This window comes from Haemorhous mexicanus, chromosome 21, assembly GCF_027477595.1.
Source record: "Haemorhous mexicanus isolate bHaeMex1 chromosome 21, bHaeMex1.pri, whole genome shotgun sequence".
Lineage (NCBI taxonomy): Eukaryota > Metazoa > Chordata > Aves > Passeriformes > Fringillidae > Haemorhous > Haemorhous mexicanus.
This window is the reverse complement of record NC_082361.1, coordinates 2542230-2566713: the sequence shown is the minus strand read 5'-3', so window position 1 is coordinate 2566713 and position 24484 is coordinate 2542230. Positions and strand designations below refer to the sequence as shown.

At 54.8% G+C, this 24484-nt stretch overlaps 1 protein-coding gene across 11 annotated transcripts in view; it reads right to left on the bottom strand.

Annotated features, from left to right (window-relative positions):
* Nucleotides 1–3150: 3150 nt before the first annotated feature.
* The window catches only part of GPSM1 (G protein signaling modulator 1), a 65307-nt gene continuing 43973 nt past the window's right edge, over nt 3151–24484 (bottom strand). For 5 of the 11 annotated variants that reach the window (XM_059865038.1, XM_059865040.1, XM_059865041.1 and 2 more), the window contains 4 exons: nt 23981–24151; nt 7553–7712; nt 5211–5419; nt 3151–5117 (listed from right to left, as the gene is read on the bottom strand). In XM_059865038.1, coding sequence (XP_059721021.1) covers nt 4929–5117; nt 5211–5419; nt 7553–7712; nt 23981–24151 — 729 coding nt within the window. In that variant the 3' untranslated portion in view covers nt 3151–4928. Of the gene's footprint in view, nt 5118–5210; nt 5420–7552; nt 7713–11521; nt 12138–12337; nt 12560–12925; nt 12945–18992; nt 19190–23980; nt 24152–24484 lie in introns of those variants that run through there. The other 6 variants (XM_059865039.1, XM_059865043.1, XM_059865045.1 and 3 more) reach the window with 5 other exon arrangements.

Sequence of the window (24484 nt, the reverse complement as noted above, 5' to 3'; positions counted from 1 at the left end):
TGTGTGTCTTTGCCTTGTGTAGTTTTGCCCTTGATCAAGCTCATGTCTTCAGAGATATGTTGGTATCTTTCCTGGTACTTGTTTTGCTGACTTTCAGGCAATTTTCAGTGCCCCAGCAACGTTCCATCGTCCCATGCCCAGCTTTGTTCCCTGCTCAGAAATTCTCCGTGTGTGTTTGACCTAGTGAGGTGCAGCTGAAGCTGGAGGTTTTAGGGATGCTCAGGTGTGGCAAATCAGGAGAAGGGGCAATTGATACCACCTGAGGAGATGGGTCCCAGAATTCTAAAGCCAAAGTAACCTTGCAGGAGGGTCAGATCACCTGCTCTTAATGCAGTCAAGTGCTGCTTTTATCTGCTCTTTTGACCTCTTCCAGAGTTTTTTTTCTGTGTCCCTCATGTCAGGGCTGAACGTTTTGTATTTTGATCCCACTCGAGCTCCAGCATGGGGGTTTTACCATTCCTTGTTAGTGAGGGGGAGTGTGGGTGTGAAGGCAAAATTAATAGTGGTGGAGCATGGTGGAGAGAAGAAGAGGACCCAGAAAGTTGTCTTGGCAGGTAAGAGGGCTTATTAGTGCTACTGCAGCAGGTTAAGATTAGTTAGAAATTTAAAGAGAAATAAATGACAGATGTGGGAGTTTGTCAGCATGCAGCTCTGGGGTAGTGGTGGATCAGGCACTGAGATGATGATGTTGTGCTTTGTTAGGGCTTGTTCCCTCTGCACAGTGGAATATCTGCTTTCTTAGGGTTTTGAGCTTGCAATCAAAGACTAATTCAGTTTGGAAGAGCCTTCTGGAAGATTCCAGTTCAATCTGCTTGTCAGAGGAGGATATTCAGGATCTTGAATCACAACCTCTATGGATCTCCCTCATCACCGAGGCACAGAAAGCAGTAAAACCTCTCTCAGCCTTTGTGTCTTGGGCTGAGCAAACCCAGTTCTCTCAGCCAAGCATCTCCAGCTGCTTGTGGTGCTTCATCAGCCATGGATTCAGTGAGGGTATTGCAGGCATTCACGAGTTTCCTTCATCTGGAGTGTTCATAACAATTTTATTTGTGTTGCATTCTAAGTGTTGGGTCAGAGCACCAGGAAAGCTGTCATGTTCTGTGGGTGTGTCAGTGCAGAGTGATGAAACAGGGGCAGGAACTTCATCAGCCAGCTCATGTGTGCTCAGGTCCTGGTGAGATGCAGCTCTCCCTGACACAGCCAGCTGCAGGAGTGACCCAGGATTGACAAACAGAAATTTGCATCTCAGAATACTGCTGTGTTCTCCCCCTGAGCTGGGCTGCTGGCACCTATTAGCACTGCTGGAAAAGTGTTTGTTTTATTACCTTTAATCTGAAAATCAGCATTCTGCTTCCATGGTGCTGATGCCTTTGATGGGGTGGAACAGAGCAGCTGTTGCAGGATCTGTGTTGCCTTGGAAACCACTCATTTACAATCTGGCTTTTTTATACTGTTTTCCTTACCTTTCTTACCTGTTACTAGGTCCCAGCTACAGGAAGATGGTGCACATTTTTGCTGTGTTATAGTAAAAATGTAGCAAAATGTAGCAAAATCTGTGTTGGCTGCTCCTAGATTTTAGTGTTTGTCCTTGTGCCAGTGCCCTTTGTCACCAGGTGCTCTTTGGGGGCAGGACAGAGACAGGTCCCTGTGCCCTGGGGCTGCCTCTGCAGCTCTGAGCATGGTGGGTGGCAGTTCTTGCTGCTGCTCTGAGCTTTCAGGCCAACATAAGGGGAGGGAATTTGCACATAATACGAAAAGATTTGCTGCTAAGAGATTGCAGCTAAAAACCCGAATTTTTTTTCTCCTTTTTGAAGCTGTTTTTTCTGAAAAATGTTGTGTCATGGGGCAGTGGGTTTGCTCTGGAAAGGGGACACAGGTAAGCACACAGGCTTGCTCTAGCCAAAGGCAGGGAGTGAGGAGAAGCAGCCTTTCTCCTGAGTCCCTTTCTCCAGGCCTGACATCAGCTCTGTCCTGCGGGTGCCTCTGGTGCTTGTGTACAGCTGGGTAGGAGAGGGCAGGATCTCGTGTTTCTGCTGGATTTTTAGGGTTTTTCCAGAAGAGGACCTGCCCTGCACTGGGGACAGCCCTGCTCCCAGCAGCACTGCACAGCTGCAGCAGCACTCACGGGCCGGCAGTCCCGCGCCTCTCCAGCGGATGTCAGCATCAGAGAGCTCTTCCCGACGCTGGACCGAGCCTGGCAGCGTGGGAGAGAGGAGGATTCAGCACAGCAGCCACCCTGCAGGCTGCTCTGGAGACTCAGGGCTAGCCAGTGCCCTCTGCTCACAGGAGCTCAGAACGAGCCTGTGCTGCTCAGGATGGAGAGACAGGAGGTGAGACACCATCACTCTCTCCCAGGGATCACCTGCTCCTGGGGATCTGAGTCTCTGCACACACTGGGGCACAATTCTGGGCCCAGGTCACACGCAGAGCTGCTGTGCCCAGGCACCCAGAGGTGTGAGAACACCTGATGAGAACAAGCTGGTGGCTCTTTATTAATCTTTGGTCAGGGCTGGCACTGGCCAGCACAAATGGGCCAGGCACAGGAAGCCCAGCTGTGACTTGGCTTTATCCTCAGAGGGCTCAGGATCCAAACTGCTGCTCCCAGGCTGCCTTCCAGCCCAGTCCAACAGCCTGCTCATGCCTGCTGTGCTGGAATGAGCTGGTGCTGCTGCTTTGTGTCTACTCCAAGGGCCGGTGCCAGGGCTGTGCCCAGCACTCCCTGCCCTTGTCCCCTGGCTCTGGGGAACAACCCAGCTTTGGGCCAGGCGCCGGGGTGGCACGGAGATCGGGCAGGGCCTGAAAAGAACAGCTCAGCCTCGCCTCAGCCTTTTCCAGTGGCCTTTTCTCAGCCATGCAGGGCTGCTCTGTCTGCCCTGTTGTCCTGGAAACTTCTGGGCAGGGAATTCTCAGGGCTTTGTGCCTTCCCTCCACAGCCACATCCATGCTGGCAGTCAGGCAGAGCTGGGATAGTGGTGGCTGCCATGAGCCCCATGTGCTCATAGAGTAAAGTGATAAGGAGGTGGGTGCCCAACACTGTCCTTAGCACATGTGGTGGTGTCTTGTTACCAGAGACCCCCCCTGCATCCTCATCCTTATTCCAAAGGGCCAGGATTAGCCCTGCTCTCAGCCAGGAAATAATGGAAATGAGTATTTGCACTGAAGCTTAGACACAAATATTTATTAAGCACAATTCCCCCCACCCCTTCCCCTTGAGCTGTATTCATTTCTAATATATTAATCCATTTGGCAGATTATTTTTTAGAAAAAAAACAAGTACCTGTGGGTTGGAAATTCCCCATTAAAATGACATTAGCAAATGCACATGTAAAAAATAAATAAGCTCATACATTCAAGTATATGGCAAATAATACCTCAATAATACCTCTGAAAGCTTAATGGTCAGGTTCCAGTTCACCACCTGGCTGAGAGCTGCACAGGCTGGAGCCTGCAGCTGGTTAGGTCATCATCACCAATGTTTTTCTCTTTTACAAATGCCAGCTTGGCTGGTAGGTAGGGGGTGGGCAGCTCCTCCTCTCCCCTCTCCAGAGCTCTGCCAGCCCCAGGAAGGAGGCCCAGCCTCGGCCAAGCAGCAGGTGAGTGCTCCCAGGTCGCAGGTAAACTGCAGCTACCACTCCACATGGTCAGTGCAGGCAGGGTAAATGCCCCATGAGCAGCATCACTGGTCTAAAAATACCTCCCTGCTGGCTGGGAATGTTTCCATCAAATGCATTTCAAATCCAAAGTGCTGATTTAGTCTCTGCAGGAGCGGCGCTGCTTCGGCACAACTCGGCGCTGGAGCTGCTGAAGCCCAGCATTGTCTCTGGTCAAGCAAAGGAAAAATACTGCACCTCCTCAAGTCAGGTCCCTGCTCCCCTCCTCCAGCTTTTCCAGCTGGTCCAAAAGGGGCAAATGACAGTAAATGTGAGTTCCCAGCCAGCCCCCCAGGCTGGGGCTCTCCTGAGGCTCCAGGGCCTGGAGACAGGTGGACAGAACCAGAGAGCCTCACTGGGAGCAGCTCAGTGCTGGTTTGGGGAGAAACAAGAGGAGGGAAGGGCCATTGGTCCGAGCTGCTGTTGGACACAGAAAAAAGGAGGGATGAGCCATGGGCAGAAAGCTTTGCTGGCTCTTGGAGCAGGGCCCTGTCACACACAGGTTGTGTCTTGGATGCCCTCTCGGCGGCTCAGTGGCACCAGGAGCTGTCCCTGTTTGCTGTGGGGTGAACACCTGGGCAGAGACTCCTTCCTTCTGCCCAGGAACAGCCCCTGCCATGGGGCTGCAGGGGGCTCCAGAGGTAACAAATCCCACTAAAGCTTAGGGTCAGTGAGGCTTTTCCCCTGCTCAGGAGGTCCTGCAGAGCTGCAGCTGGAAGCAGAGAATGTCCAGGGCTCTCCAGAGAGTCCTCAGCAAACCTAAAATATACTCAGGTGTGTAGGACCACGATGCAGCTGGGGTGGATAAGGTTTAAAGGACTTGGGCTTTCTTTCTCCTGTAGAAGGAACAAAGCTGAACAAGATGTTCCAGAGAAGGATCCAGAACCATTTGTGTCAGGGAAGACAGGAGGACTTCAAAATGGAAAAGGTGTTCTTCCCTTTCCCTGTTTAAATAAAAGTGTTGTGGAAATAAAAGAAATCAAGGGTGGAGTTAGCTACCCTCTGTGGGCTCCTCCAAGTTCCTGGGGTTTTAGGTGATCAGCAAGGGGCTGCTAAAGTCTTCCAGGTGCTGTGCCCAGAGTTACAGTGGCCGAGTGTCCTAAAAAAACCCCTTCTTTAAAAACTGTCCCCCATCCGTTGGGCTCTCCCATAGGAACACGATGGAGGTGCAAGACTGGGAGCACAGGAGCACTCGGGCTTGAAACCACCTACTCTTGTTCTTCCTTTTTAAAAAACAAAATAAAGCTGAAACAACCCCCCCAGACCCAAGCCCTGTTCTTAGCTGGAACCAGGCCTCTGCTGCTCCTCCTCGGCCTCCTCCTGGGCTGAGGCCAAATCCACACGCTGCTCGTCCATGCGTTTGGCCTGGACACGCTGGATGAGGCTGAAAAAGTCTTCGTCAGGCATGGTGGGGCCACGGGGGATGGAGTCTGGGGGGGCACAGCGCTGGTCATCGATCCTGGAGGACTGCAGGGGACAGAGGGGCCTCAGCATTAGCACAGGGCGGGGAGGAAGGGGCTGGAGCAGAGGTGTCAGAGCTCCCCAGCCCTGTGCCCATACCTGACACTTCATGAGCATGTTGAAGAACTCGTCCCCGGGCTCCTGGGCGTCCCCCTCCACGCGCAGGTGGCCCAGGTTGTTGTGGGTTATCCGCAGGCCGGGCAGGTTGCCCACGTTGGCACGTTGGTCATCCAGGCGCCTGCTCTGGGAGCTGGCGATGAGGTCGAAGAACTCCTCTGTCTGTGGAGATGCCATCAGGGTGGACTGTGCTGGGGGAGAGGAGCACAGGGCAGGGTCACCGCTCTGCCTGCCCTGCCTGAGCTCCAGAGCCCAAATCCCCTCCCCAAACTCCTCTCCAACCCACACAAACGCAGCAGGCGGCAGCAGCAGAATCAGGTGCCTTGATAAAGCAGAACCTCACAGACCCACCTTGCACTGCTGGGTCCCCTGCGGGGCTCCCTGCCTAGGCTTGGCCAGCTCCTGGAAGCCACTAAAGGTGCCACCTCAGCCCAGGAGATCCAGTGCCCCTGGGCTGAACCACGGCCTGCCTGTGATCCCTGCTGTTTCCAGCACTGCTGCTTCCACTCTGGCTTCCACCTGGACCACGAGGCACAGGCAGAGCTGGGCAATCACAGGGGAGCACAGAGTTCCTGGTGGCCCCTGTGGCTGTGACAGGCACCCACACAGTCCCAACAGCTGGGAATAATTGCAAAAAGGCCATCAGCAAAGCCCAGGCCTGGCTGAGCCTCTCACCTGGCAGCACCTTCCCAGGCCCCCCAGAAATCTGAGCTGTTTGCCCACGGAGAGGCACTGCCAAGGTGAGTCCAGCTGTCACGGGCTGCAGGACCTGCCTCAGCACCAGCCAAATGCTCCTGGGCTCTGCTGCTTCTCATCCCATGGAGCAGAGCCTGGGCTGTGCTGGTACTGGGGTCCCAGTCCAGAACCAGTACATTCATCTATCCACCACTGACCCTTTGGAAACACCTCTGGGCCGTGCTCCCTGGAAAGAGCCTGTTGGCTCCTGCAGCTGCTGGGTAGGGAGAGGCTCCCAAACAACAGACCAGCAAGGGAAAACTGAGAAATCCAGCCCAAGTGGTGTTACCTTCCCTGAGCACAAAGCTCTGGAGCAGAGCTCCGAGCCTCCTGACACAAGTCCTTAGAGCCCCAGCTCATGGAGCTGCAGAAACACAAGAAAATCTCAGTGCTGACGCAGGGATGAGTTTCCTCCCCTTCGGCTCACAAAGAATCCTCAAAAATAACACGTCCAAAAGGCTCAGAGCCCAAAAGAGCCAAAAAAATGTGGGGCTGCTCGTGCATTCTTTATAAAGCTCCACATTTTCAACCCCATCTCCTAAATTACACAGCTGTAACAGCCAAATGCACTTGTTTGTCAGAAATGCATCTCTTGACAAAACAATGCTCATTTCCACCTTATTTTTAGACAATAAATACCCTCTCACCTCAGAGCCAACCTGCTGTCCTACCACAGCCTGACCTCTGCTTCAGCCCCTGCCCTGGCACAGGCTCCTTGTGCTGCAGCTCTGGGAACAGTGTCAGGGGGCTCCTCTTCTATTTGCATTTCATATTCATTTGGAAACTGACGATGAACAAATCCATCAGGTTAAATAACTGGTTTGAGCCCTCTGTGCTGGTGATTAAACATGTGAGGGTGATCTGTGCATTTTAGAACTTCTCCCCAGCTCGGGTTAAACAAAGGCCCTGAACACTGAAAAAGCCACGAAACCCAAGTGCAAACACAGCCCTGCCTTTCCTGCCCTATTTGTCAGGCACCTTCCTCAATTTATCCCTGTCCTTCCTAGGGCTGAGCTGTTTGCCTGAGCAGCTTCCCACTGTTTATCCATCCTCCTGGCTGCTCTGTCCTCACACAGCACCTATCACCACCATATCCAAGAACAGTACAAAATCCAGAAGTTTTTCCTCCATGGCAACGCTATTACAAAAACTGACAATATTTTAACTTGCCTGAGAAAGCCTGACCTGGCCCCTGCACCTGGTCCCAGACCCCAGGTTGTCACAAAGCTCCCTCAGCAATGACCATCATCATGGCACAAGTCCTTGTGCCAACCTCCTTGTTCAGAATCCAAGACCTAAAGACCCTCACTGAAAAAATCCAAGTGCATTCTGCATTTCTCTCGCCAATTTACTCCCCAAACCTTAGCTCACATTCTCCAGCCTTTCCCTCAGCAACCATTTACATAAGAATGTTTTTTCCTTCCTTAAATAATGACAGAGATTGCCAAGGATCTGCTAAAGTTCAGAGAGCTGAGGCTCGGGGAAAACATCACGGGATGCACGGCAAACCACAACAGCTGGGCACGCCGCGGGAGCAGCGTCACTCCCACAGGAGCAGGAGCAGGGATTGGGAAGGCTCGGGTGCTCACACAGCCGCTCTCCCAGGGCAGGGACCCGCGTGGCCGCTGCCTCCGCAGCCTCGGCGGGGCACTCCTCCAGCGGGCAGCGCTGATCATCCATCCGGTTGCTCTGGAACTTGCTCAACAGGTCAAAGAAGCATTCCTCGTCCGAAGGGGTCCGGTTGATTTTCTGGGAAGAGAGAGGAGAGTCAGAGTCAGGACACCCCGAACGAGCCCCTGAGTCTCGGGAATAGCCGTGCCCTCTCCTGCTCTGTGCAGGGGCTGGCTCCTGGCTGTGCCCCAGGTGAGCCAAGCCCCACAGTCTGGAGCCTGCTCGGGTCTCTGCTCCTTGGTCCCTCTGATCCCAGAGGCTCCAGGCACTGCCACAGCCCAGACCCGTGCACGGATGAGCCGCTGTCACTGCAGAGCAGCCAGAGGAACCTGGAGGCTGAATGGGAAAGAGGGAAAAGGAGACAGAATTTACCCTGGCACTGCTCCAAGGGGAGCTTCTGGGCCGGACAGGGCTGGGCTCAGAGCAGGATGAGGGGAGCCGTGCAGCCACCCTGGCTGAAGCGCTGCTCTGTGCCCAGCCAGGGCTCAGCCCAAGCTCAGGGTTTGCTTTTTCCACCAGCTAAATCCAACCTTTCCAGGCCACTGCCCCTCACACCCCAACACTTCCCCTCGGCGCCTGTCTCCTCAGCACAGCACTTGGAGCAGCTACCCAGCTGAAAATGCCACAAAATTACAGATTTTCAGGACACCAGCTCTTGCACGAGAGCCCCAAATGAGCACCTTGCACTAGACAGGGATATATTTAAGTTGTGCTGCAGGAGGCTCGCGTTGGAGGCAGCCTCTCCAAGCCACTTCCAGCAGGGAGATGGGCTGTGTGTCCTGATCTGGAGCAGACAGAGCAGCAGGAAGCACAGATCCTTCCAAGAGTCACTTGGAATGGGAAATAACATTAGCCAGTGATAAGATGGGCATCTGCCAGCCTTAGGGATATTCCCTACACACCGAGCTGGTCCCACCAGTTGCTGGGAAAAAAGCCACAACAGAAAGCAACCAAAACATCTCAGAACTGGGTCTGTGTGAGCTATTTTCTAGCCAGGGACCAATCAGAGAATGGGCACTGGGTCCCTCCTGAGGGGCTGCACATTCCACCAGAGAGATGGAGAGGGCACAGCCAGACTTTACAGCAGAGCAAGGGATTCCCTGGGCTGCTGGTGAAGCCAAGTCCCCCTCCCAGCTCTGCTGGTGGCAACTCAGGGCAGCCTGGGAGCCCTCCCAATCCCACCACAAATGGTGCCACTCCCACCAGAGCTCTTCCCCCTGGCAGGGGCAGGCAAAGCCCTTCAGGGGAGCTCTGCAGTGGGGAGAGACTTGTGCTGACAGGGTTAAAGCCACAAGTTGGATTGGGTAGATGAAGGAAAACAATTTTCCTGTATGCTAAGCGAAGCAGATGAGATGCACTCAGCTTCTATTTAGGGCAGCGTCAAAATTAGCAGCAGGCCAGAGAGGAACATTGGCAATGTGGGAGCTGATCAGGGAGGGGAAAAACCCCTCTCACCTCCTGCCTGCCACGTGCTGATCCACTAATGAAGCCACAGCCCCAGTGGACCCTCTGAACCACCAACAGTTGCACCTCAGAAATCAAAGCTGGCTCAGGCTTGAACTGAGGGTGAACTTCATCTCTCACAGCTCTGCTATGCTGGGTTGTGTGACCCAAATTTCAGGGTAGAGGAGGAAACCGGTTCATTCACACCGAGCCTCCCTCCCGCTGTTCCACGACTGCATGGAGTAAAGCAGAGCAGCCCTGATCCAGGGGGAAGCTCCAGCTTGCAGGAGCAGCCTGGCAGTGCATGCCAGAGCCCCCAGCTCAGAGCTCCCCTCATCAGATCCCCCCACGGCACATCCTGCAGAGACCCTGCAGTTTGGGGTGTCAGCATCCTGCTCCCAATGCACCTGGCAGAGAAAAGGATGCTCTGAATCAGCAGGAAGAGCAGCCAGAGCGTGGAGGTGTGGGGCAGGGCTGGCTGTGTGCCTGGTACCTCCCAGTGGCACCCGAGGGGCAGGAGGTCAGTGCCCACGGGCCATGTTTGTGCTGACAGGGCTGTGCCAGCCCATGGGCAGCCCCAGGGCAGCACCTGCGGGCACCAGGCTCCCTCCAGCCAAACCCTGCCCCAGGCCTGAACCTCTCTAATTAAAATGCCCAAATATGACAAGGCAGGGAGCTCTCAGCTCTTCCCTGCCAGGCTGCTCCCAGCCCCGAGGCAGGAGCTGCGAGGGCAGATGGAGGTGTGATCACACCCTGGGGCTCGCCATCTGCTCCGAGCTGTGCTCGCCTGGGGCTTGGCACAGCCAGGGGCAGGAGGCATCCCGAGAGCCAGGGCATGCCCTCGTGGGGCTGAGCAGTGCCCTGCCACAGCACAGACACACAGCCACATCCCCAAACGGCTCCTGGGCTCCAGCCTCAGTGTCCAGCCCTGAGACCACTTCTCACCTCATGGCCAGTGTCCCTGTCTGGCCTCATCCCCCATCCTCTGCCTCCAGCTCTGCAACTGCCCAAATTCTGCCAACTGTCACCTTCCTGTGGCAGCCAGACGCTGTCACAAGGAGTAAAACCAACGGGACAGAGGGACCCGGGGGCTGCTGCTGCTGCAGAGATCACCCCAGGGCAGATTTGGCTGCAAACACACTTGTCCTTGGCACGGGCACAGAGACACTCCCACCTGTGCCCACACAGGGACAAGGACAAGTGTGGAACCTCTGCTCCTGCTCCCTGACCTCGGGCAGGACAGGGATGGCACCATCCCAAGCAGGTGGAGGTCCCACTCATGGGGGTCAGAGCTTGTTCACATTTTCTGAGAGTGGAGGGGAGCAGGACTCCCTCTCCTCACACAGGCCACTGGAAAGCATCCAGGCTTTTGCACACATTCCCTTGCTGGAGGAACGGGCTGTTTAACCTGCCTGGGTGGATTCAGGATGTGTAAAACCACAGCCGAGGTGTTGGAAAGGCAGCAAAAAGCAGCTGCAGAGTGTGACAGGCACCTGCTCTGCCACTGTCCCCTCTCCGTGCAGGCTGGGACCACCAGCTCCCTCAGGAGCCCCAAGCCAAGGTCATTACACCCCATGGGGAAGCACAAATCCACCCATTTTCCTCTCTGCTAAATTCTCACACCAAATAAAACCTGCCACAGTTTTGGGATGAGAGGGTCCTGGGCTGCTCATTTCTTCCACAGAGGTGCAGGACATGGAGTGGAAATCCTTCAGTCTGACCCCTCCAGATGTGCAGGTGAGGCCAAGGCTGGAGCGAACCCAGGCGAGGCAAAACAAAGAACTGACTCCTGAGCCTCTCCCCCCTTGGCCATTTTCACTGGGATTCAGGAAAGCCATTAAACAAAGGCAGAAAGCCTCACTGCAAGAACTAAACCACCTCCCAGCTCCCAACACCTGAGGGCACAGCCCACAACTGCCCTGCAGGGCTTCCACCTTGGACCCGCTGCCCCCCCAGGGCTCTGCAGAGAACACGTTCCCACTGCCAAGCCCCATCCTGGGACCAGCACCCTGTCCCAATCTCTCTGTGGCATCAGACCCCCAGCCAGCCCCAGCTGTGCCCCCACTACACCAACATCTGCTGACAGAGATCCCTCAACCCAGCGCTCTGGTGGCAGCTTCTCCCCCAGCTTCCTGCTGCCCCCACAGCAGCTCGGGATGCAGCTCTTCCCACAGTGCTGCTCAGCCCCACCAAAGCCTGACAGATCCACTCTGGGACAGCACCCCAGAGGTCCCCAAGGACCACAAAAGTATTTCTGTGCTGGCCAAGTCATGGCACATCCCTCAGTGATTCCATGGTTACCCAAACATGGGGGGGACATCCCCTTCAAAGGGAGCTTTGCCCACTGAACCAAACCACAGACACCCAAGAGCCACCCAGAGGGCCAAACCTTGTCCCTCTGTCAGACCAGCTTCTCTCACAGCTGGTGTCCCCAGGGCACTGACCTGCCTCTGGTTCCCCTCCTCTCCTCCAGGCTCAGCTTCTTGCAGCCCTGACCCAAAGCAGGATGGAGCTGTCAGGTTCAAGGGCTGCTCACTCCGGCTTCGTCCAGCCCTCCCAGGGGACAGCTGGTTGGGACCTGCGGGCAGGACCCAGAGGTGGATAGACCCTGGTGGGTCTGGTACAGCAGATCCAGCTCAGGAGCTGCTGCCTGAAGGTGCCTGGTGAGTGCCCAGGGCAGGGACGAGCGAGGAGGGCGGCGGGTTCAGCTTTTGTCACTGTCACATCCCCAGAGCGCGCTGCCTCGGCATTCAAACGCATCCACCGCAATTCCACCTTATCCACAATTCCTCAGGAAGGACACAACCTGGACATGAAGTGACCTGACCACGTCCCACAGTAACAGAGCCAGCAAGCAGTCCCCAGGACCAAGTTCTCCCCTGTGGACAGTCCTTGGAGATCCGTGCCCTTACCCAAGCAGGCGCTTACCTGCCCTGGCAGTTATCCATTCCCACACCTCTGTGCCCACGTGCCCTGCCCTATCTGCCTCTCCCCTGTGAGCCACACATGTCACCGCTCCTTACCTCTGCTCTTTTCAAGGCAGCCGACCTCAAAATCTCCGGGCAGGAGCAGGGCTGGTGCTGCTGGTGACCACCAGTGCCTCATCCAGGGCTGTCTGTCAGTCCCCTGCACTCCCCAGCTTTTCTTTATCCTGCACCACCCCACACCTCACCCTGGAGAATTCACCGTGGGGGCTGCACCTCTGGCACAGCCACAACCTCAAACCCCAAAACCATCAGGCACTGAACTTCCCAGCTCACCTGGAGAAAGGCTCTGAGGGGGAGGTTTGCAGAGAGGCAAGCGGGGGCTGGAGGAGAGGAGTTGAAGGAAATCCCTGGCTGAAATCCACAGCCTGTTTTACCAGGAGCTGAAATGCCTGGAGAAGCGTCCCTGTGCTCCGGAGCAGGGCTGTCCCTGTCCCCAGCCACCAGCTCCTGGGCTGGAGTCCCCACTCCTCTCAGCTTCAGAGGCAGCAGAGCTGTAAAACGCGCCCGGTCTTTGCTCAGGACAGCGCTTCTCTTTCCGTGCCAATCCCCCCGCGGGTGACAGACTGACAGACAGACACCCCGTGTCCCCCCCCCGAGCACGGCCGGGCTCAGGGCCCCACCGCCCCCCCTGTGCTGTGACACACAGCGCACCGAGCAGCCTGAGCAGCCGCAGCAATATTAACAGTAAAAAGTTCACACCGGAGCTACCTGGAAACTTTAAACCCCCGAGCGCACACCCGGCACATCCCGGCCTGAGCGAATCCTCCGTGTCTCCGTATCCACCTCCTCCTCCCGACGCTCTCATTCCAGAGGAAGAAGGACACACGGACGGACAGACAAACCCCCGTTTCCCTCACTGACCTCAGCAGGCGGCTCCGGCTCTCACATGTCCGCGGGCAGCAGCGCTGGATGCTCCGGCCGCCCGAGGCTCCGCCGGCCCCGCCGAGCGCGGCTTGTGCCGAGCGATGTGAATGAAGAACGTCGCCGGCTCCAGCGACCCGCTGGGTGCGAGCCGAGGTTTAAAGCGACAGCCCCGCTGCCACCTCCCCCCGAAGCCGCTCCGTGCCCTGGCACGATGGGGGGGCTCCAGAGATCGCTCCTGTCTCCCTCACCTCGCTGCCACGATCCTCCCGTTATTAGATGATGCTCTTAAACACACAGTGCAGCTACGTGAATATTTAGCTTCCCTTCCACCTCCTCACCTCCCACCCGCCACACTCACTTCACCTTAAAAATAGATTGGGATCGATTCTCCCAAACTACATCTGCAAACACGCTCGGCTCCGCAGGCACAGGCAGCACACGCTCTGTGCACACACAGACACACTCTGATCGCTTGGATTTAAAGCACCAAAATACTGAAGGACCATTTTTAGCTCCTGATAGTCCTCCTGCTCCTCATATTATTAGATATGTGTGGTTTTTTTGTCTTATTGCAAGAGCCTAGGCTGCTCAGCCATAAGCATCTCTTGATTTAAATGTAACACTGCTCGACAGAGGGAAATTTCTAATTGCAACAGGGTTTTAAACAGGGGAAGATGGAAATGCCACGCAGCAGCCAAAGAGCTGCTCTTACCTCACGTTTGTGAAATGGGAATTTACTGACAGTGAAATGGGGCACTGGGAAGAAAAGCACTTTTCCAAAGGGGCAAAATGGGGACAGAGCCCCGCCGGCACTCTCGCTCTCTGTCCACACTTGTCCTTCATTCTCGTTTTTCACTGCAAAAGCAGGAAATCACTTTAACCTGAACAGCTTTGGGGAACTGCCCATGCTGTTCCACACCAGTAAATTCATTTCCAGGAGCCACCCAGTATTTTCCAGAGAAAGATGGAAACTGTGTGGGACCTGAGATCAGGACTCTCAGCTCAGTACCTGGCCCTGACTGAAGAGGAAGAGAAGAGTTGAGGGAGGGCAGGGCTCTCCACACAGCTCCTGTGAGCTCAGAGCTGGTGCTGCAGCCCCATTCCCAGTGGGGCTGAGATCAGGGATCCATGCACAGAGAGGGCAACAGGGGAATGAACCAGGACAGGGACTCTGCCCTGATCTGAAGAGCTGAGCTGCCTTTGGGGAGCTCTGAAAGGGGAAACCTTCTCTGCAGCTGGAACAGGGAGAAAGGCAGAAAAGGGTATAACAGAGGGGGAGAGGTGCTTGCAACAACATGAGGAAATGACATTTTCCCTCTGAGTTTAGGATGCAGCAAAGAATAATGAGCGAGACATCTGTGATCTGCAGAGACACCACCTACCACGTCAGGCTGGAGCTCAGGGAGCTGAGCGTGCCCTGGGCACACGTGTGCCCTGCACTGTGCTGTGCCCAGCCCCTGGCACAGCCCATCCACACCCTGCCCAGGCCCAGGACGTGCACACGCTTCCCTTGGAGCATGAAATTATCACCCTCACTTGGACACTTTTCAAAGATTTTTTTTCCCTTTAAACAACTCGCCCACTCATCCCTATAAACGCCGGTGCTAAAAGCTGGTTCTGTTGTTAAGATTTCAAATAACTCGGGTTTTATTGTTCCAAACAAAATCAAAATAACTCACCCACGCTCCCTCCTTCCGAAATGCAGTCAGTGCTGACCTGTTGGGACCGTGCCCTGCTGCCACACAAGCTCAAGCACAGGGCTGTGCCTCACTGCAGGTGACAATATCATTGCTGATTGCATTTGGAGGGAGCCCAGGGGCGTCTGCCTCAGGTGTTACTGACACCTCTGCTGCTTGCAGAGCTGATCTGGCTGTCTGGAAGTCACAGCCACCGTGACCAGACTGGGCCACTTTGTGCCACAGCCACATTAACACGGGATTTACCCTTTTTCCTCAGCTACACAACTGTCCTGAGATCACAGGTCAGTCCAGCCCTCACTGCTGAGACCAGGGGGGATTACTCCTGGCTTCTCTTCTGTCTATTCACACAATCCTCCGCAGTTAATGTAGCAACTTTTCCTCGTGGATTTTGACAGCATTTACCACGCCAGGCTGGGTTTCCCTGGCACTATTTCACAGAAACACACCAGCCTGGATTCAGTATCTAGAGCTTGTTTTCCTAACCAAGGACACAAGGTAGGAGCATTCTCACTCCAGGTCAGTCTCTGGAGAAGATGAGTGGCTACAGAGGTCAGAATGGCCCCAAAAAAACCTGGGGGATCCCTTAAACGCCAAAACTGGGAGTGAACCTGAGCTGCTGCTTGGAACAGCTCAGGCTGGAGGTGGATGACAACAAGCAGTGAGTTTTTGGGGTGTAGCTCTCACCCAGGGCTGTGGTACCTGGCTGTGCACACCAGCACACACCCAAAGCAGTAAAACACAGAGTTCTGGCTACAACTCACTGCAGTGACTGACCCTGCACTTGGAGAGGGGGGAACCAGGACCATGCTCAGCCGTGGAGTCTCAGCTGAGCAGCACTAATTTACTAAACTGAAATAACTCTGTTGCTTGAAAGGGTATAACCCATATTCCTGGTTAATTAGCACAAGGTTAATATCTAGAGCACTTTCTCTATCCACCTCCCCACTCCAAGCCCCACAGAGCAGGGCAGGTGAGCTCCTCTTCAGTGATGGAGACAATCCAATGCTCCAGGTGCAGAGGTGCCCTGCTCTCCCCACCCCTTGCACTCCCTGCATCTCACACTGGAACCTCCTGACAGTTTGCTTTGAAAATGCTTTGCAAAAAAAGCCTGCACGTCTCTGGACTGCCAAAACTGTGCTGCTTCCTTGAATCAGACTTATTTAGACACCTACTTGCTCTGAGCACAGCAAGGTTTTAAGAAGGAGCTGAGCAGATGCAGCACCTTCCTCAGGGGTGGTGGGGATGGGGGAAGTGGAGCTGTGCACACCCATCCACATCAGCACCCATAACACATCCAGCCTGCACATAAACACCCCCTGCTCAGCACACACCCAGATCTTAATTATTATTTACTCCCAGCCCAGAAATGCCTGAAGGCCGCGTTCCAGATCAAGGCTTTGTTGTGCAAGGCACCCCACAAAACACGAAATCCTGGCCCTGCTGGGGCTGCTACCTGTGGGTTTGCCACTGCAGCCATGGTCTGTCTGACCTGCTCAGGAGAGTTGAAACAGGCAAGACAAACATCACATGCAAAGGCAGGAGCAGCTTCTATCAGGCAAAAGCATCTCCTGCTCTGGTACCTGCTGCTGCAAAGGGCAGGATGGAACTACACCCTGTTTGGGGTTTGCTCCACGTGACAGTGCCCAGAGAACAACGGGATTCAAGTGGCTTTAGACACAGGCAAAAAATCCTCCTGGGACTTTCCTGCAGGTCCCAGGGAGTGGCACCTCCTGCACCCAGGCACACGCAGTGCCTGGCTCTGCTGGCTCCCAGACAGGGCTGCACTGACTGCCCTGCAATGAGCACTGCAGGGAGCTGGAACTTCCCCTGTGGCACAAACAGCACGAGCCAGGCTGGAAAAATTGGATCCATGGGATGGTTTGGGACCCTGCTCTAACTGCACATCTCCCCAGGGGAGCCTCTCCAGCCAGCCCTGCACTCTGAGCCCTCACTGGCCTCAGCTCTGCCAGGGCTTCTGGGGCCCAAGGGGAAGGGAAAGGAGCCAGGGGCTCTGAAAAACCATTATTTGGGCTTTTTTAGATTAATTGGTGTTAACTGCCTAGGGAGGCTTAAAAATAGCACAGCTAATGGGAACATGTGGATGCTGAAGGTGAGGTGTGAGCAGAGGCCACGTTAACCTGACACAGGATGTGCCCAGCCTGCAGCCAGTGCCCAAACCAGGGACACCTCCTGTCCACTGTCCAGGGACACCTTCTGAGCCCTTCCCAGCACAGGGACCTGCTGGATCCATCCATGCCAGACCCCACCAGCCACAGCTGGGAGCTCAGGGATGGTTGTGCAAGAAAACCAAACACAGCCCCAAGTCACCAGAAGCTCCCTTGTCATCTGGTGTCACCCCAGCTCCAGGGATTTAAGCCCAATTAGGCTGATTTCCATCCAAAGAGAACCTGGGCTATGATATTTTTTAAGCTCTTCTGCCATGTGAAGTTTAATAAATGCCAGAGGCCAGAGCTGTGAAGGTACAAGGTGCCACAGGCACAGCAGAGACCCAAGAAAGGAATGAAAGGTTCCAGATTTTGAGAGAAATCAAACATTTGGAGCCTTATCGCTCTGGGTTTGGCTTCAATTCCTCCTTTTTTCCCCTGTGCTGCTCCCTTTAAAGTGACAGTTTCTAGGAAATGGTGAGTGTAACATCTCTTTTACTGTCTCATCCCACTTGATGGCTGACAGTTTGCCGGGAGAAAAGGTTGTGCAAGGAGGAAAGCAGACCTCAATTAGGGTTTCAAAGTGCCAATAACTGCAAACTCAGTTACAGTGAGTCAAGAATGGATTTGGGGGGCTTGGTTTGTCACCTCCAGCCTGGCTCATCGACCTCCAGACCTCCAGCACGAGTCTGCTGGGTGGTCTTGGACAACCAGCTCAGCTTCCACCTCCTTCCAGAGCAGACTCCTCTGGTAAAAAGGATTTCCTCCCAGTTTTCTAGCCCCAGAGCTGGCCTCCACATGGAGCCAGTTAAGGATGGAATATGAAGTCCCTGATCCTCAACCAGAGAAAAACTCAGACCCTGGGTGTCCTTGGTGCCACCCCTGCAGCTGCCAGGGCTTGGACACCCTCCTGCACGTGGCACAGCCCTGGGCTCTGTGCCCTGTGTGTGGCTGGGACACAGGCACAGGCTTGTGCAAATCCTGGCTCCCATCTCCCTCCACAAGGCTCAGCTCTGACCTCAGCCTGGGAGGAGGGAAAACACAGCAAGAGGGTGTGCAAGCAATAGAAATATCTCAAAGACAGGGAGAGCAGGGACAACTGATCCCTGCAGCCCAAACAGACACTGCCCTGCCAACACCAGCCCTGTCCCAGGGAGCACGTGGAAGTTTCCTTCTCAGGAAGGGCCATTCCCAAGTTCAATCCCTGGGATCTGCCCCTCAGGAAGGGCCATTCCCAAGTTCAATCCCTGGGATCTGCCCCTCAGGAAGGGCCATTCCCAAATTCAATCCCTGGGATCTGCCCCTCAGGAAGGGCCATTCCCAAGTTCAATCCCTTGGATCTGCCCCTCAGGAAGGGCCATTCCCAAATTCAATCCCTTGGATCTGCCCCTCAGGAAGGGCCATTCCCAAGTTCAATCCCTGGGATCTGCCCCTCAGGAAGGGCCATTCCCAAGCTCAATCCCAGGCACGACACTCGCCTGCAGCGGAGCCAGCTCTGCCCTGCCTCCCTCTCACTCACACAGGCTCATTGGATAATTACAGAGAAAACTAAGGCAAATCCCAATTTTAATGCCATTATAAAACAGAGAGGGGGAATTCATTACCTGGCAGCTGTTCATATTCAAGGAAGAAACTGATAATTTGCCTCTGAGGCAACGAATGCAGCAGAGGCAGCACAAGCCAGAAAATGCTGCTGCCTCCCCCCACCTTCTCTTGCAGCCACTTTTTGCAGAGCTTTTCTATCCCCACGTTTATTTCCCTGCCTCCCATGACCAAAGTCCCACAGAAGAATTACTGTCAGGGCTCTGAAGAACTCCTGAGAGCCTTGGCTCTGGCTCTGCTGCACCTCCAGCTTTGGGGGAGCAGTTCTTACACCTCTCCTGGCTTGAGCAGCATCTGTGCAAGGAGCCCAGCTGAGCCAGAGAACAGGAGATGAGAGAACCCTACAGCTTAACAAAGAGACTCAGAGAGAAAGACAGGTCAGACAATCTAAGATGACTCTGGGGAGACGCCCCTGACTGCTTCTCCCAAGAGCCCAAATCCCTGGCAGAGCCTCCCCATACCTGTCAGGCTGGAGCTCTCCAGGTTTTCCTGCCTCCAGCCAGGAACCAGCACAGCCTCCCTGCCCCGAGCACTTTGGAAGGTCCCAGCAGCTGAGCAGGGAGATAAAGCACCTTGAGAACAAGGTTCTGTGTTTACCTGCTCACTTCCAAGAGGACTGACACCACCACAGCAGCCTCCAGGTGTCATAGGAACAGTCTTAAATTTAGCAGCAGCTGCCTCTCCTCTCTCCCTGGCTCTGGCTTCTCCCTTCCTCTCAGAGCACGTTTACAGCAGAAAGTCTGACCAGCACTAATGGCATAATTACAGCCCTGCAGCTGAGCAAGCTGGAGGCTGTGGGGTGAGGGAGGGTGTGATCTGCACTGCCCCTGTGCTGGGGCATTCACACACAGGGAGAGGAAGCAGGGACCGAGCTGATGTTAAAACAGGGAAGATGCACAGGCACCACAGAGCAGTGAAGGCTGCCTGGTGTAAACCCCACATCCCAGCTCCAGAGGGAACTGGGCAAGTGCCAATCTCCCCTCAAACAACACAAACCAACCAGGGAAAGGAGGCTGTGGGGCCAGCAGCCCCCAAGGCTGACACATCCCTGCACCCCAGCACCCATCCAGCCCATTCTGCAGCTCCCAGTGAAGTCACAGGGGAGGGATGGGGACACCTGCCAGCCAAGAGCTGCCTGGACAAGCCCTGATTCAGCAGGGACAGGAAGAACCCTCCAGATCTGCTCCCTGACACTGCCCCCAGGGCTGACCCCCAGAGGGTCAACCACGAGCATCCTGCAACCAACAGCCCCCCAATAAATCCCAAGACAGAAAACCACCAAAACAACTCTGGCAGCCTGCCTCTGGGGTGGGGATGTATGACCTACAAAAAATTCCTTTCTTTTATGGCTGCTTCTCACTGTCATCATAAAAAAGGCCTTATAAAAACATTTGTCCCAGGGAATGTTTGGTGATGCAGAGTGCTTGAAAATCGTTCAGTGTCTAAATACATCAGCAAGCCATCCCTGCAAGTCATCACTGCAGGCACACACAGCTCCTCTTCCCCTTGCCTATAAATGGGCCTGGCTGAGGACAGGCTGGGGGACAGCTCTGGACAGTGAGGAGTCACTCCCTGGGAAGGGGAGAGTCCTGAGGACCAGGACATTTCCAGAGCACAGATCCAGAGAGGGGTGAGTTTGATCCTTACCTTGCTCCATGGGTTTTGCTCCAGCTGTTGGACCTCGACACAATAAATTGGTTTAGCCTTTGAGCTCTGAGTGATGCTCAGTCCCACTGACCTCAAACACAGGCCCAGAACTGGGGCAGGTCCCCAGGAAGTCTTTTCCAGAAAACCCAGCCCCTTTCCTCCATGGGCCCTCTCCTTCTGCACAGGGGAGGGTGAAGGACACAATCTCTGATATTTCTGAAGTGTTAGAAAAATCCCATCCTTCCAGGAACCTTTTAGTAACCCCCTAAAACACATCTGCTACCAAGTCAAACCCAAGCTGGAGCATTCTGACCTTCAGCACAGTGGAGAGAGGGGTTAAACTTATGAGCAAGCCTTTGATGTCTGCAGGTTTCATGTAGCACAAACCCCCTGCTTTGATGTGCCTTTTAAAAGAGAGGAAACTCAGAAAGGTGTGCACTGCACGAGTCCCAGGGAGGGATTTGGAGGGACCTGGATCTGGCTGCCCACAGCTGCAGGCACAGGGACAGAGCTCTAATGCAGCCACTTTTGCTCAGGGCTCTGCTGCACCAGAGCAAAAACGTGACCAGAAGCACCTCACCCTCACCAGCTTCCCCTCACCAAATCCTCCTCAGGGCACTCACAGCCCTGAGCATCCCCAGGGGAGCTGCACACCTGGGCTCCCAGGTGAACAGGACCTTGCTCATCCCCACACCCTGCCAGGGCTGGTCCTTCTCCTCCAAGCCACCACTGGCCATGGCTGGGAAATCTCCCACTTCAGGGGGCCCTGGGAAGGGTAAGGAAGCCCCTGTGTGCCCCAGCAGGGTCAGGACCCTCCTGCAAGAGCAGCACATTGACCAGCAGCCTCTTGCAGAGCAGGGGCAGGCAGGTGTGAGGCACAGGGGCCCTGCCACGCTCTCCTACCTTCCGCAGCAGCTGGGCCATGGCTGCTCCCATCCATGCCAGCATCCCCACGGCTTCTCCTGCAGGCTGAGCCCTCCTCTCAGGGCCCCACAGAGCTGCCAGGAGGGACAGGCTCCTCTCCATCCCCTGCTCACTCCCCTCCGCCTCCTCCCAAGGGGAGTTTCCCAGCAGCTCGGTAATTAGCAGCATCATCACCAGTGCTAATGACAACCACCAGGGCTCCTGCCATGCCAAGCTCCAACAACTTCACAGCCATCATCACGCCCCTGGAACCTCCCCGGGGGAGGCAGGAGAGCAGCGTTCCCCCAGCACAGCAGGGGAAGAGGGAGGTAAACAACAGGCAGGGGATGGGCGGGGGGTGAGTGCAGGAGCTCTGAGTCAGGCACAGCACCCCCAGCACCTCCCCAGGCTGGATCTGCCCCTGGGATGGAGCTCAGGGCAGGGCTGGATCTGCCCCTGGGATGGAGCTCAGGGCAGGGCTGGATGTGCCCTTGGGATGGAGCTCAGGGCTGGATCTGCCCTTGGGCTGGAGCTCAGGGCTGGATCTGCCCTTGGGATGGAGCTCAGGGCTGGATCTGCCCTTGGGATGGAGCTCAGGGCTAGATCTGCCCTTGGGATGGAGCTCAGGGCTGGATCTGCCCCTGGGATGGAGCTCAGGGCTGGATCTGCCCTTGGGATGGAGCTCAGGGCAGGGCTGGCAGCAGGGCTGACCCAGAGGTCACACTGCTGGACCTGGGATATTTTTTTCCCTGCTCACACTCTGGGATTCCCTCTGCCATGGACAGCAGGGATTGTGGCACCTCAGATCAACCTTCAGAGATCACCTCTAACTAAGGACTCGCAGTTTACCAATGGATTAAAGAAAATTTTTGCATTTTTCCTTGCAAAATGAGGAATCTGGGGGAGTTGTTGTCCGAACAGCCTGACCAGGAAAAGCTTCTCTCCCCCTGGGGTGGGCTTTGCTCCCTTTGGCTGCAAAGGCTCCCATGGATGGAACTGCAGCTTTCCAACTCCCCCATGACAGCAGAACACAGAGGGGTTGCTTTGCTCATGGCAGAGCCCACAGGACAACCCTGACTCTGAACATCCTGAGGTCTGGCCCGTGCTGCAGAGCCAGCCTGGCAAAGCTGGGAGCTCCAACATAGCAAAGCTGCCCTGAAGTGACCCCGGAGCCACCCCAGAGCCCTGTGGCCTCTCCCCAAACCCCACTTGTGCTGCCAAGGGGTCACCAGGGGCTGGCAAAGCCCCACAGGGCCATTTTCCATGGACCCACAGCTCCACTCCTCAGGAATGCCTTCCCCAGCTCCTGATGGAGTGTGGCTCTTGTTTGGTCTCTGGCTGAATGTCTGAGTTAAAAATACAAGGCTATTTCTGGCAGAAGTGGTTTTTTTCTCTCTTTGTATTGCCTTGTGTGCCCCCATGCTGCTGGCTCCTCTCTGGCTCAGATGAGCTTTGTTTTCCTTCTCACTGATCATGTTTGCACCTGTGAGCTGCAGGAAATGTTTTTCCCAGCAGACCATTTCCATGAGCACTGTGGGGAACGAAGAATGAGCTCAGAGAAGTCTAAAAAAATTTTAAAAACCCAGTTGGTGTAAAAATTCAGTCTCCAGTGGCCAGAGAACTGGAAATCAGGAATGTCTGTGGTAAAAAAAGGATGTGTCCACACACTCATGCACGCAGGTACAGCAGGATGTATTCTCCCCATGATCCACAGCTGAGGAACAAAGGACTCAGAGCCAGAATTCCCTTCAAGCATCCCCACTCCACAGCCAGGCTTCATCCCAAGCTCTGCAGCTCTGACTCTTTCTTAGCCAGCATGAAAATATTTAATTTCTCTTTTTTCTTAAATGCCAAGTTAAAAAAAAAAAAATAGGCCTATCTCTTCTGGCTTGGATTTCTTCCATCTGGAAGCAGTGCATGATCACAGAGCTGTGATAGTGTGTTAGAGACCCAGTGTAAAGCAAAAACCTAAATCCTTCCAGCACCCATGAGATCACTGATCAGTCATGCTTCATCTCTCCTGGCAACAAGCTGAGGGTTTGGGGCTTTCTCACCTGAGTTCAAACAGCTCCAAGCCCCCTCCCAGCATGCAGGGAGGTGCCATCACTGTGGGTGTGAGCCCTGCTTCCAGGGCTGGGCACAAAGCCAGCACAGCTGCAGGAAAGCTCCCCAGTATTTGTGTTTGCCATGTGTCACCACAAACATCAACACCAGAGGAAGGCAAGGGCCCCAAGCCAGCAGAACTGTCAGGTTAAAAACAACAAAAAGGCATCTGGGGAGCTCCCCAGGACATGGATCCTCACCAGGGAGCTGAGCACAGACTGATCAGAGCCCCCCTCACAGCAGCAGGAACCTGGAAATCCCCAACATCAGGGCCAGCTCTTGAGGAAATGAGCTCCACCTGTGCTGCTCCCAAAGAAAAGCTCCTGGATGATGGTTTCTACCATCTCTGATGAATCCTAAGAGACCACTCTGCACACTGACCATCAGTGTGATCAGAACATGAGGCAGAACTTCTGCAGTCCCACATCTGGCAAAGGCAACCAGCAAACCAGCACTTCTGGTTGTTTGCCAGAGACAAGGAAGGGCTCTGCTGTTTGAAGGCACCAATCCCACTCATGAGCCCCAGGAGCTGATCAATTCAAGCTCCACAAAGCACCCAAACTGCTGTGCTTTTCTGGAATTCAAGGCATCACATCCTGACAATCTAAACTCAGATAAGCTCAGCTCCAGGCTCCTGTCCCTCAAGAGAAGATTTTAAATGTCACCACAGAGACACAGTTTGTGATGGAGACTGGTTCCAGTGCTCAGCTAAAAGGACAGTGATGCTGAGGCTCAAAAAGACAAAAGCATTTGCCCACAGCTGCCCCCAGAGCCAACAAACAGAGCACAGCTACAGAATCTCCTTTCCAGCCAGAAGTCCCCCCTGCCACCCCACACCCGGCTGGAAATGAGGTAAAAACAAAGATGAGGAGCTCTCAGACCAGCACTGGAGATTAAAATCATCCCACTGGAGATTAAAATCATCTTCCTACCGACTGTGGCACCTGGACCCTGAGCTCCCCAGCATCCAAAGGGGATCCCTGGGCTTTCCTCTCCGAGCTGGCCTGGTGCTCCCGGTGCCTCCTCGCTCTCGCAGGTAACGACAGGAACTCCTTCCCTGAGATCTTCACCTCTCCCACGTGGTGGCTGTCCCCATTCTGCTCCTTGGGAAAGCAAGAAACAGTCACTGCAGCCATTGCCTGCCTCAGGGGTTGGTGGAGATCTACCCACAGAGCAGGAGAGGCACAGGAGCACAGGTGGGTTCGTGCCCAGGGCTCCCACAGACTCAGAAACACAGGATGGAAACACAAGATTAAAACACAGGATGGAAACACAGGATTGACACCCCAGGTGTGGGGGAACACAGGTGACACCGACCCCAAACAGGAATAGTGAGAAGGAAGGAGAGATTCGTTGCCATGTTGATGGCACCAGCACAGCCAGGCCAGTGCCCACATCTTAAAAAGCAGCCACAGGAATATAAATCAGAAGTGGAG